This window comes from Caretta caretta, chromosome 1 (genome assembly GCF_965140235.1).
Source record: "Caretta caretta isolate rCarCar2 chromosome 1, rCarCar1.hap1, whole genome shotgun sequence".
NCBI lineage: Eukaryota > Metazoa > Chordata > Testudines > Cheloniidae > Caretta > Caretta caretta.
Window position 1 is genome coordinate 315,529,713 of NC_134206.1, and position 13,438 is coordinate 315,543,150.

At 38.5% G+C, this 13,438-nt stretch overlaps 1 protein-coding gene across 3 annotated transcripts in view; it reads left to right on the plus strand.

Moving 5' to 3' along the window:
- MAPK11 (mitogen-activated protein kinase 11) overlaps window positions 1–13,438 on the plus strand; it is a 50,764-nt gene that overhangs the window by 12,211 nt on the left and 25,115 nt on the right. The window contains exons 2-6 of one of the 3 annotated variants that reach the window (XM_048836879.2): window positions 6,915–7,044; window positions 8,148–8,206; window positions 9,803–9,914; window positions 11,342–11,371; window positions 11,502–11,549. In XM_048836879.2, coding sequence (XP_048692836.1) covers window positions 6,915–7,044; window positions 8,148–8,206; window positions 9,803–9,914; window positions 11,342–11,371; window positions 11,502–11,549 — 379 coding nt within the window. The remainder of the gene's footprint in view (window positions 1–6,914; window positions 7,045–8,147; window positions 8,207–9,802; window positions 9,915–11,341; window positions 11,372–11,501; window positions 11,550–13,438) is intronic. The other 2 variants (XM_048836880.2, XM_048836881.2) reach the window with 2 other exon arrangements.

The window sequence follows — 13,438 nt, forward strand, 5'->3', positions numbered from 1 at the left end:
AATTTGTCTAGGTCACTCTGGACCCAGTTGCTACCCTCCAGCATATCTACCTCTCCCCCCAGTTTAGTGTCATCCGCGAACTTGCTGAGGGTGCATCCCATCATTCCAATCATTAATAAAGATGTTGAACAAAAGAAGACTGAGTGGTGGAAGACCGAGCCAAGAGTCAAAGAGAGGAAGGCTGATGGGGAGGAGTCAGTGGCCAATAAGTGACAGAAACATTGAGAGGCAAAGAAGAGGAGAGTTGGATGCAGTGCTGGTCAAAAGAGGAGAAAAGGTGGGCAGGCTGGTCAAAAGAGGAAGAGGTGGGAAGCAGCAGGAGAGGGAGAAGAGAAGTCCAACACCCCCAACCTGGGCTGATTCATCGTGGGAATGGGAGAAGAAGAGGCCTCTATAAGTTGAGAGGCTCCAGGTCTCTGTGAGAGCCAGGAGCTGGAAAGAGCAAGATATGAAGAGGTTGGAGATGGCTGGGAATTTTTTTAGAGATGGAGTGGGTGTTCCAGAGAGAGGCAGAGGAGAAGGAGGAGGATGGGCGCGAGGTTACAAATGGGGACACGAGAAGGGCAGCAGTGGTGGCAGAAATGAGAGTAGGAGGTGGAGAGGGTGGGGAAAGAGGGAGGCCCAGGGCTGGGGAAAATGTCGCCAAAGGTGAGGAGGAGAAGGCAGAATAGGGTGTGGATGTGGGATCTGGATTTGTGCTGGTAGGAAGAGTGGAGAGATCGGGATGAAGAGGAGCATGTAGAGGGAGAGAGTAACAAGGAACCAGTGAGGGGAAAGAAGCGGGAGGAGGAGAAGGAGATGGATGGATGGTATGATGCACCAAGGGTGTGATGAGAGCCATGGGTGAGCAGCAGATGGACAATGATTCCAAGGAGGAAAAAAGGAGAGTTTGAAAAATGCTGTGCGGGTACTTGGGGTGGGGGGATTGGGACAGAATTGGTTCCCTGGTGCTGATACCAGACGGACTGAGTGCTTTTCCCATGGAGGGGAAGGAGACAACCAAGTTGTACGGTTGCAAGGATCTGGGTGGGAGGGGAGGGTCACTGAAACAGGGGTGGCTCCGTAGTGCTTATAGCAGGACCCTCTGGAGTTCTGGTGAAAAAAGTAACTATAAAAATGATGCTCTGGGGAACTACAACCTTCAGTAACGACAAATACCAAAAATGAGCACTTGTTTTGGCAGAGTACAGTTAATTCAGCCTGCTTTTGGAAATTGAGTTGCTTCCTTTGAGTTCCCAGCGTTGTAACTATTAATAACATCGTTACTTGTTTATCCAGTGCCAAAATGAGCATGGCAATTTACAAATAGAGTAAAACAGGGTCCCTTGTCCCAAAGACCTTTAAGATCTAACACCTGGCTCACTGCATATCGCTCTTTGCAAGATCAGGGGCTAAATTTAGGCATAATGACCAATATTTTCTAGACTCTTAAGTCTATATTTATGGCCTAAGTGTGGGATTTTCAAAAGTGACTTAGGAGCCCAAGATCTGCCTCTGGAAATTTTTACCATTATGGAGAAAGCGAACAAGATATGGGAGGACTTAGGGAAAAGAAGGATATTGGTAATGTAAATGAGATTATGCTTGCTTGGGTTTATGCATGCATCTTGATGGCATTATTTTAAAAAGAAAAAAAAGTAAATTTAGAAGCTGACAGTTTTAATTATAGTTTCGTATTCCATAATCTATAGCTACCTGACAGTTTTCTTTTTCAATGAAAGGTAGAATAAAATGCAGCTTGATCATCAAAAGTATATTAGCTTTGCAATGGTGACAGATCTTTATTATTTAGGCACTGGCAGCCTTTTCAAAAGCTGTATAAGATACAAATACCACATGGTCCCTGCAGTAACAGAGCTAACCATTCCAAAGCTCTAACCCAGCATACATTTACACACATGAGTAACTTTACATGTGATTAGTCCCAATGACTTCAGTCATGTCATAACCGTTCCCCCAAAAAAGTCTTTAGTGTGACTAATCATGTGTAAAGTTACTCATATGCGTAAGTGTTTGCAGGATGGAGGTCTAAAAGACAAAGATTAGACTAAATCTTCCCTGTAGCCCAAAGATTGAGTATAGTTAGTATATTGATTATTTTTATTTTATAAATTGTGTTGGTAATAGATTTATATTGACATTGGTTAATGTTTGTAGTTAAGAACTACGTTTCTTTGCCAGTAAAATAAGGAGACATGACTAAATAGAAAAATAAGAAGCAAATATGTGCAATTTTATGATATGTTTAATACCGTATATGCAATGTAAGTTAACATAATAGCTGTTTTGGCATTCAGATGCTAGCTGTAAATTCATCTTAAATAATTGACACTAGTTGTGCTGGAGTTAAAGCAAAGCTGAAGTTCTTACAAACCTTGTGAGCATTACATAAGGCATGTAGGAACAATATTCAAGTGATACTGCATTGCAAAACCATAATATATCGCATCACCATTTGTAGGGTGAAGTAAGGGTTGTTCCTGGAGCAATGAGATTAGTATGTTGTTTTGCTGAAGACTATTACTCATCCTCTCTCCTTTTGTCTTGCTACCTTTCATATTTTTTATAGATTTATTCTTATGCATGTACCTGTACCTAATTGTGCGTTTCCTAATAGACAAAGAAGCACTCTGTGCTTTGTAGGGTAAATGTGGCTCTCTGAAAGTTGCATTCACTAACTTCCTTGAACTGCCATAAAATAATAAAGCATTTGTTTGGGGATGAGAGATGAAGAGAATATTTCAGTTCCCTGTGTTAGTTTATCTTGTTTGTTGGCACTGCTTATCCAAAGCTGACAACGGGAAATGCTCGTTTCTTTGCATTGGGAATGCAACATAGCTCCCTCCTGATTCTGCCGTGCTGCCAATTGCTCTTATGGCACATTTCCTTGTGGTTGGATTGATGGCGTATGTGCTCTTTCCCAAGACTACGCTCCATAATTCGGTAAACAGTGGCTGCTTTAAGAGCAGTCTCTTCTGGGTCCTTTCCAAGACACTGATGTTTGTAAACTTTGTGATATCTTCTCTATTTAGCAGGAGTTTTTTTTATAAAAACTAAACACATTGTCATTTTCACTCACCTCTATGGCATAACATGAGTAAAATAATCAACATTCATCAAAACTGTACAGAAACCAAATTTCATGATTGGGAATGGTAAATGTATATAAGTAAATGCTATAAAATAAAATCATTAGTTTCTTCTGAACTGATTCAGAAGCACACTGAAATAAACCAAGAATTCAAAATGATCATGTAATTATTTTTTACTATGTCATGCAATTCATAAGCATAAACCACATAAACCACACTTTTTATTTATAAACAGCTGTATTGCCAATCCCAAGTATTCCAAAATCATGAGTCAGGATTCCAAAATCATGAAATTGGTTTGAAAATCATGAGATTGTTTTAAAATATTACATTTTGCGTTCTTTTCATTTGACTTTTGGTTTCTGAGCTACTCTTCTTTCAGCTACTCTTGCTTCATGTGTTGTTGCTTTTCTCGGCAACCATGAAGTCTGGAAAGTTACTTCTTTTAGGAAGTGAAAGCTCAGAGTCTCACATGATCTCTTGATTTAAGCAGCTGGGGCTTTCAGAAAAGCACTAAATATCACGAGAGTAAGCAACACTGAAACAGTCTCCCTAAATTAAGCAGTGATTTAAAATTACACGGAGCAGACGGTTTTGAACAGTGCCAAAACAACACTATTGCTCAACTGGATATCTCTTGACCACTTCCAGATAGCAAATAAATACCTATAACCACTGAGAGTTCTGGGTTGACTGAGATCACATCTGAAAGGGACACTGCTAAAATAATTTAAGGTCCCAGAGTTAGCTTTTATAAAAATAACATCAATGACAATGTTTTCAATAAATTAATGCTTTTGAATTTCTGTGGGGAAAAGCCCACTTAAAGAAATATTTCCCAGCAGTGTTTGCAGCCTGAACATCACGGCAGCCTGCTAACATTTGAGAACCAGAAAGTGAAACTAAAAATATGCAGTAACAAAATTGAATAGTTTATTTTCATGGTCCAAGGTGAATGAAATGCAAACAGTGAAGAGCATAAATGGTGGAAAGGAAACTAGATTTCACAAATTTCAGTTTTAATATCCAACGTGGATGGGGGAGCTGGTGAGACAAGTGAGAGAAACACTTCAAAAATATAATGGGCCAGATCATCACTTGGTGCAGTCCACTGGCTGTACAGGAGCTGTGCCAATTTAAACCAGCTGAGTATCATGGGCATTAATTTTATATGCCCAGTTTTGCTTTAAAAGTCCCACAACACGGGTCGCTACTTGCTTTTTCTCCCTCATTCTGTTCCAATCTGGTCTAAGCACCTGCTGGTTTAAGAACTGCTGAGGCTAAAAAGCAATGCTTTATACCAGCTGAAAGCTCTGACTCATTCAAATGGTAGAAAGCCATCCATCACTAAGTTGAGCGTTTATCAAGCTACTGAATCCCACAATTGAACTGAAGTGGGGGAGAAGATGTTTATCAGAATGATGGGTCTTCCTAAGTCCTTGTAGAGAGCACCCAGGTTCTGCAAGGCTTTCGGGTGCCAGCAAAAGTATGAGTGGAGGTATATGCATTGGCACAAATAAGGTCAGTTACCTGCTAGGCAGTGCTCTACAGTAAGCGTTAAGCCACCTGTGTATCCATTTCCTTCCTCAAAAATGTGCCAAGTTTAAAAGAGCTAGAATGTAAGTGAAGAATAGGTATTCCTGAGGCGACATGGGGTGAAATATTGGCCCCATTGAAATCAATAGATTTCATTCATTGACTTCAGTGGGGTCAGGATTTCACCCTAGGATTTAGGTTTAGTCCTCATCATGCTAATGAGGCATGTGGCTACATATTTCTCTTATGACTTACTCCTATCCACATCGTCCCCTTTTCCAGTTATGAAAAACATAGCCACTAAAATCACCTTCTTTGCCTGTACTTCTGATCACACCAGCCCATGTCTGAACCCCTCTGCTTGCTCAAGCATCACATCAGATTGTGTCTCCTTATCACCATCATGTCTTACATAACTCTGCCTCCTCCCAACTTGTCAGGCCAAGTCTCTTATCATATCACTCTGCCTGCGCCTCCTCACCGGAGATGCCAGCCTTTTCCTGCAACTGCCTGTGCTTTCTTCCCTTTACTCATGGAGTCTCTTTTCCGGAGTGCTCTACAGAGCCACTACCCTCTCCACCCTTAAATCCCTCTTGAAGATCCAGTTCTGTGATGCTTACAAACTATCTGACTAAATAATCACTTATTTGTTTCATTCATCTCATGATTGACTCACTTCTTCGCTGATCCCTACAAAAAACTTGCTGATTAAGTCTACTTCCTCTTTCAGTGTAACTATAATTAAAAACAAATTCATTACTCCATCCTGCTTTGCATTGGCCTTTGTTGAGTTTCCATGTAATCTAAGATAACTAGTTGTATAATGAAAAAGAGTACTTGTGGCACCTTAGAGACTAACAATCTTACTGATGTTGCCCTGGTTCTTCCTCCTTTACTTTTCCCCATTGTCTTGTTTGCCCCTTTTTTTTGCATCTAGTCAGAAAAGAGGTCCTGATCCTGCGACGGGCTTCAGATGAGTAGACCTCCGCTCCACATGGAGCTCCATTCAGTTCAGTGAGGTGCCATGCAAATGTGGAGCTCCGTCCACATGGAGTACAGGAACCGGGCATTAGTTTGTGAACTACTTATGGCAAAACTTACGTCTTTATGCAGGAGCTCTTCGCACAATTTTGGGAGCCATTAAAATATATAGTGTGACTCCTAACCATTGCCATCTCACTCTTACACATACTATTGTTGTTGAATTTTCAACTAGATTTGTTACTCAGTGAAAGGATTCCTGTAAAATAATGTGTTGAAGATTATCTCTTTATGCTCATGCTGTCTCCAGCAACTGCAGATTGTGTTATCAACACTTTCAGTAGGCAACTTCACAGTTTTCTTAGCTGAACTGAATTTATTTTAAGGGGAAAGTAAAAATGCAGAGATGGTATTAAATAGGGGAGGTAGAGTTGGATTATTGATTAACCAAACAAATAGTTTTCAAATGTCCTATGCATTGTCAGGAGATAAAGTGTAAATGAACCAAATTTTCCCTCCTTCACAACATAATGAGCAGTATTTGTTTGGGGCTTGCTATTGGTTATATAGACTTACTACTGTGTTGAAAATTAAGTCCCTATTCCTTCAAATGGTTACATACATGCTTAACTCTGTATCTGAGTACTCCTGCTGAAGACTGTGGGTTGCTCAAATGTGTAAAATTGAGTGCACGCTTAAATGTTTGTGGGATTGGAGCCTTAATTCCATGTAATTCATTTATACTGGTGATTTGTTTGTTAGTAATGGTTCCTGAGGCAACTTTTATAGTCTGACAGTGGCTATTTTGAAATTTTAATTTGGTGTCAGTAGATTTGTGAAGATGTCATATACCATGCAAATGCTTGCTAGGCATAATTAATATTTGCTAGACAGTGTGGCAGCATCCCTATAATTACTAAAGGCTCCAGTCTGTTCACTAAGGGCTAGAGTTCAAATCCTTATATTCCCTGAGAGCACCTTGAGTTTGGGCAGGAGTTGGAAAGCAAAATTAATGAAGCTAATTCTCTGGTTATTTTCCATGCCAGATGGGGACAGGGTAATACCTAGGGATGAACAATATCATTAGGAGTTGGCAATTTGTTAGGAAGATTGCAAGAGAGTATCTTTGAATATTGGAGGTTGTCTCCAAATAGCTCTCCCAGAGATCGCTTTCAGGTGATAAAGCAGGAGGAAACAGAATCATAAACCCAAACTTTCTCACGTTGTCTTTGGACTGTTAAATCATGAGGCCCTAGCAACACCAGGGTAGATCATGTTTTTTAATTTTTTTAAATTTTCTCTTAGTTCAACTTATGATACCAAAACAAGACAGAAGGTGGCAGTAAAAAAGCTTTCAAGACCTTTTCAGTCACTTATTCACGCAAGAAGGACCTATCGAGAGCTTAGGTTGCTTAAGCACATGAAACATGAAAATGTAAGTGAAGAGTTTGTACTTTGCATTCTGTTTCTATAAATGAAAGTTTATAAACCAAAGTTTAACTTACTTTACCTACACTTATATTGGTAAAGTATACGTGATCCCTGCCTTTCCAAGAAATAGTTGCTGTTCCAGGGATTGATCCTAATTCCATTGAAGTCAATGGGTATTAATAGACACTAACAAATTGTCTTTTGTTGAAAGTGTGTTGTTACACTAGTAGAGAAGGGCAGAGTAAAGCATCGAACCTAAATAAAACTCGGATCTGCATTTGTCAGTTTGGGATTCTACTGAGAAATTAAGGCCAGATTCTGTTCGCATATATGCTCATAGAGCTCTCACTGAAGTTGATGGGAATATAACATACTTATCAGAAGACTGGGTTTGGTCTTTGACCTGGGTGCAGGCTGCTAGGATTTATGGCCCTGATTCAGCAAGGTGCTTAGCATGTGTCTAACTTTAAACCTAGTCACATCAATTTCAATGGGACTGCCAATTTACTAAAAGTTAGGCAGACGCTTAAGTACCTTGCTGAATTGGGGTCTGAATGCTGTTAATTTCCCAGACTTAAACTAAAATGAAAATGAATCCAGTCTCTGAGAGGAAATTACTCAATACTCATAGTTGAGAAGTGGTGTTACAGTAGATTGAAAAGTATGCTGGAGGGAGGTTACAATTATTTCAGTAAACGTGGTTACAAGAAAACATGTAAAGCATTACTTAGCTTTAAGTACAACAGAAGCAAATCAAAATCATACACTACTTGTTCTATACAATTTTGTTCATACAAATGGGAGATTAGGTCTCTTCCTTCTTGACTTTAGATTGTCTGAAGTCTTGTTCCATTTTTTCATAAAGTAATATAATTTTGGTTTGCCCTGAGAGAGAATTTTTCTTCTCGAGGCAAAAACAAAACAAAACAAAAAACCAGTCATCTCCATTCAGGTTCATCCAACTACCATGCTGGTTTTGTTAAATATTCAGGGTGAAATCATGCTGTTCATATGCATAATTCTAGGGATTCTAAGGACAGCTAGCGTAAATGATGTGTTATCTCATGAATTTCTGAAATAAAAAGGAGATCCCCTTTTCTGTTTCAGGTTATAGGATTACTAGATGTTTTTACACCAGCAACTTCAATAGAAAATTTTAATGAAGTGTAAGTAAAATTTAACATTAGTGTGACTAATTGGTAAGATATGAAGATAGATGCTGCAGTGTTGCTGGAAAACAGATACACAGTTTTCTGTTCTAAAAGCTACAGCCAAAATGAGCTTTGAGAGACTAATGTGCCTTTGGTCCCCTTTTCAAAAAACGGGAAGGGGATTCTGCCCAAAGGCCTTAAGGCATGGTACTTAATAGATTGCAGGGACTCTATTACTGTACCTGGCATGAGATTTGATCTTCTGTATGTCCCACTAAATTTGTGGTCTGATCACCTTAACCTCATTTTGGATGTGGAGTGTTTATTCTAGGCAGTATGTGTGACGTCAGCCATGTAAGGAATGCAGGAAAATATTCTGCAGTGGGTGATGTCATCTCTTGGCTTGATTCTCGTCTCATCTAGTATTAGTTTTACACTAGTGTAACTTCATTAACATTAGTGGAGTTACTCCAGTGTAAATCAGGAGCAAGTGAGAGAAAAATCAGGCCCTCAGTCTTTTAGGAGAAACACTGGGTGAAATTCTGACTTTATTGACGTCAATGGCAAAACTCCCATTGATGTCAACGGGGCCAGGATTACACTCTCAGAATCTAGAATCTAAGACAGAGCCGGTAAATTAATTGGTTTAAAGTTGATAGAATGCTTTGAACACTTGAAGTGCCAATAAATAAAAAACTGATTTTCAAATGTTTGTTTTTAAAACGTAGTCATTTATAAGTATCAGCCTGGATGTTTGGGGTCTGATCACATAACCCTTGCTCTCTCCATTCATGGGATTACTCATGTGATAAGGGCATGAGGTACCTGAGATACAGCTCCCATGAGACACCATAGTTATTCAAGTGGACACATTTCAATGTTGAACAGAGTCAAAACAAAATACTTCAATCTTGGTTGACAAACCAAAATGAAACGTTTGATTCAGGAATGTCAAAATGTTTTTGTTTCAGTCAAAAATACAGAATCAAACATTCTGGTATTTCCAAATAGAAATTTTTCAGAATTTTCCATTCTGTGAATTTGGACTTTTCATCCCAATTTAGGATGAAAACTAATTTCAAAATATCAGAATTCCCCAAGGGACTCAAATTTTGTCCATCTCTACTCATTGAAGGGAATCTGTGTTGTAGCAGAAGCCTTACAAGCAAAACCAGGCCTGACGTTTTTATGGAAGATTTGCCTTTGATTTCAGTGGGAACAGATGGGAACCCAGATAGATTCAGTGTGGTCTGAATTCCTGGCCAACAGTTTTCTTGTTCTATGATCATTGTTTGGCTTGCTACATTTGCAGTGAGAATACACTGACCACATACCTATGGCTATGAACTGCTATTGTTATATGATATTTTTTTCTTAACTCTGAGTTTGTACAAACTTGTCTGGCAAAAAGACATTAAATGTCTTATGGACTGTAAGGATCTTTTCTTAGCTTGGCAGGTTATTAAACTCCTAATTTTGGGAAGGAAGGGATTTTTATCTCACGATTGATGGATGGAGAAGGAATATGCACGGGAGTGAGTAATTAGTATGAAATTAAACAAATTAGATTTACCTGCTGCTTGTCATAAATAAGTTATTTTATTTTTACAGGTATCTTGTGACAAATTTAATGGGTGCTGACTTGAATAACATTGTAAAGTGCCAGAAGCTAACAGATGACCATATACAGTTTCTCATCTACCAGTTACTTAGAGGTCTTAAGGTACACACTGCATGATGGCATTTATTTTATACTCAGGAACCAAAATGTTGTAATAATGAATATTTCATTGCAAGGGCAATATTTAAATTCATTTTCAGAGCTGAATGGACTTACAAATACTCATGACATCTCTGGTGATTTATTTTTATAAACCATAGTAAATTGAGAACTCCCCAGATTCCTTTCAGAACTAAAGACAAGACCCCAATCCTTCAAATACTTACCCACAAGTTTGACTTTACACACGTGAGTAGCCCCATTAATTTCAGTGGGACTACTTGTGTGTAAAGTTAAGCACCTCTGTAAGCATTTGCAGGACTGGGGCCTATGATTTGTAAAATGATAGAGTGGGATTACAAGATTATAGACTTGCAGTAAATTCATAGCTAATCAGTTCAATTTGTACATAAAATATATATCTATTTTTCTAATTGTCAGTGCTGTAAACTCCCCCCTTGGATAAGAAAATCACATCAGGTTATTTCTCTCTTGGATATTGGCCTCAGTAATCAAGATCCTGCAGGCCTAATTATGCCCTCTTTACTGTTGTTGATGTGCCAAGAAGGAAAAAACCCATCTTGACTTTCACATCCCAAGGCAAATTCACAGGGCTGAAAATTATAACAAACAAATGCATCTTTGTACTTGTAACTGATCAAAGCTTGATAAGGAAACACTGAGAGACAATAAACGTGAAACCCCAAGGTGCCGTTTATACAGTCATTTTTCAAAGTACAGTTGCTCTTCAAACTTTAGGTAAGTTGTACCTGAAAGATGGAAGTGTTCTTTTTTAAAACAGTCCTTGATCAGATTTCATCTTATCAGCATCCTAAGAGTGTTTTCCTCTTGTTTGTTGTGAAAAGCAAGGACTCCCTTTAAAATGAGCACATGAATATCTGCTTGCAGTGAACCCACCACCCCTCTTCAATAAAAATGCAGTTACACAGCCATGTATTTTGTGTGTGAAGATTCTAGCTGGTAGCTAGGGTATGCATCCATTGACTTGCATAGGAAGGCGGCATGTGGATCCAGATGATCAAAATGGAGGTCCAAACTGAAATGAAATGAATGTCTTTTTGTCAAATACTATATAGTCAATCAACTTTTGATAGAAGGGTGTGTATTACAGCTCTAAGGATATCAGTGTAGTTTTAATGGTTAGTTTTTTTTCCTGAGGTGTTCATATTTGAAAGAGAGAGAGAGAAAACTTACATCTAGGAGCAAGTTGGTGACACTTGTGCTACCTGCCCATTAGTATTTGTGATTGCTGCTCAGATAGGAATGTTTCCTGATCTAAATCTTAACTCTATATAAAACCACCAAACATAGAGGACAAAAAAATATGAATAGAACAAGTGACTGTTACCTTTTTTCCACTTTTTTTCTAATCTTGCTTTCTTATCTTTTTTTTTTTCTTTATTCCACAGTATATTCACTCAGCTGGAATCATTCACCGGGTGAGTTCAGTTAGCTAGAGAATACAAATCAATGCAGTGTGCACTGCCCAATGTCAGGCTTGATATTGTTACAATACTAATTTAACCTTATTAGGTGTGCATGACTAACGCTGTGTTTGTTCTGATACAGGACTTGAAACCCAGTAACCTAGCTGTAAATGAAGACTGTGAATTAAGGGTAGGATTCATGCTATTGTGATGAAGGTTCTTGTAATATCTCTGGAACTAGAACTTTTCTGAACCAACATTAACTGCCATTTTTCTGTTAGTACACATCCATGTATTTAGTTACTGTTGCTTTACTGGCAGATAAAATATAAATTGCATTAACAATATTTGTGAGGATACAGATATTAACCGCTATTTCAGGTAGCATGTACAAATTGTTTACTGTGAATAAAAATCCTCTTCACATTTAAAAACTGAGAATAGGAAGCACTTAGGTTAAAAAATGGGCTTAGGGCCCAAAATTTTAGCTGATACTCAAAGTGACAAGACTCCAGGATCTGGCCCCATATGTCGAGGTGAAGCAGTACATACCGCAACTACCCTACATCTACAGGACATACACTTATAGAAAGTTAACAACGATTAAACTGGCTGAAATATATAAATGGATACTTTGGTAATGCAAACACCAGTATTACCAACCACAGGTGTTCAAAAGTCATGAGTCAGGCCCCAAAAATCATGAATTTTTTTTTTTAAATAAAGTATGGAATTTTTTTTTTTTTTTGGCCTTCTGGACTATTGTTGTTGGTTGTTTAAAATTTGTATCATTGTAGCACCTAGAAGCCCTAATGTTGGATCAGGACCCCATTGTGCTAAGTGCTGTATAAACAGAACAGGAAGACAGCCCCAACCCCAAAAAGCTTAGAGTTTTCTGAGCCTTTAGGGTACACTCTCTTCACTTTTTCAAGCCTTTCTCCACAGTCATCAGAGTCAGAACACATTTCATTTTCATTTTTTTTTAATGAAAGCACAGATATGATGATGATGGCTTTAGTCTGAAATTTGAAAGAAAACACCAAATTTCATGAGACCTGCAACAAAATCACAGTAGCTGACAACACACCCAGTACAGTGCAATTAACCTGAGGACTAAAGCACATACAGCTTTTGTTCACCTCAGTGGAAGCTGAGGAAGCTCAGCAAATATCATGACTGGCCTTTAATATTTTCATACCTGTATGTGGAGTCTCATTTTTGAGGTATTATGGGAAGTCTTTGCCTGATAATTCTCTTTATAAAAGTCCATGTTATTCTTTATACTCTACGGTGACAAAGAAGACTTTAAATCTTCTTTTCTAGAATTTACACACCACCCAATCTCCTCTCTCCTCACCTAGTTTTTGGCTGGGTTACATTCATTTTTTTCATTACTTATTCGCTTGTATGATGCCAAACTGTTATGGGAAAATCTAAATTGGTGGTGCTTTAAGGCGTAGCCAAAAAGGAAATAAAAAGTGTACCAACATATTTGAGCAAGAAATGATCAATTATGGAAAAATGTAAAAACACATTGCTGTGAAATGCCCTTTCCTTGTACTAGGCAGATGAAATTTAATGTTGATAATAAATGCAAAGCATAGTCCCAACTATACATATAAAATGATGGGGTCTAAATTAGCTGTTACTACTCAAGAATGAGATCTTGGAGTCACTGTAGATAGTTCTCTGAAAACATCCACTCAATTTGCAGCAGCAGTCAAAAAAGCAAACAAAATGCTGAGAATAATTAAGAAAGGGATGGATATATAGGACAGAAAATATCATGTTGCCTCTATATAAATCCATGGTACACCCACGTCTTGCATACTGTGTGCAGATGTGGTTGAACCATCTCAGAAAAGATATTGGAATTGAGAAAAGTTCAGAAAAGGGCAACAAAAATGATTAGGGGTATGGAATGGCTTCCATATGAGGAGAGATCATAGAATATCAGGGTTGGAAGGGACCTCAGGAGGTCATCTAGTCCAACCCCCTGCTCAAAAGCAGGACCCATACCCAATTAAATCATCCCAGCCAGGGCTTTGTCAAGCCTGACCTTAAAAACTTCTAAGGAAG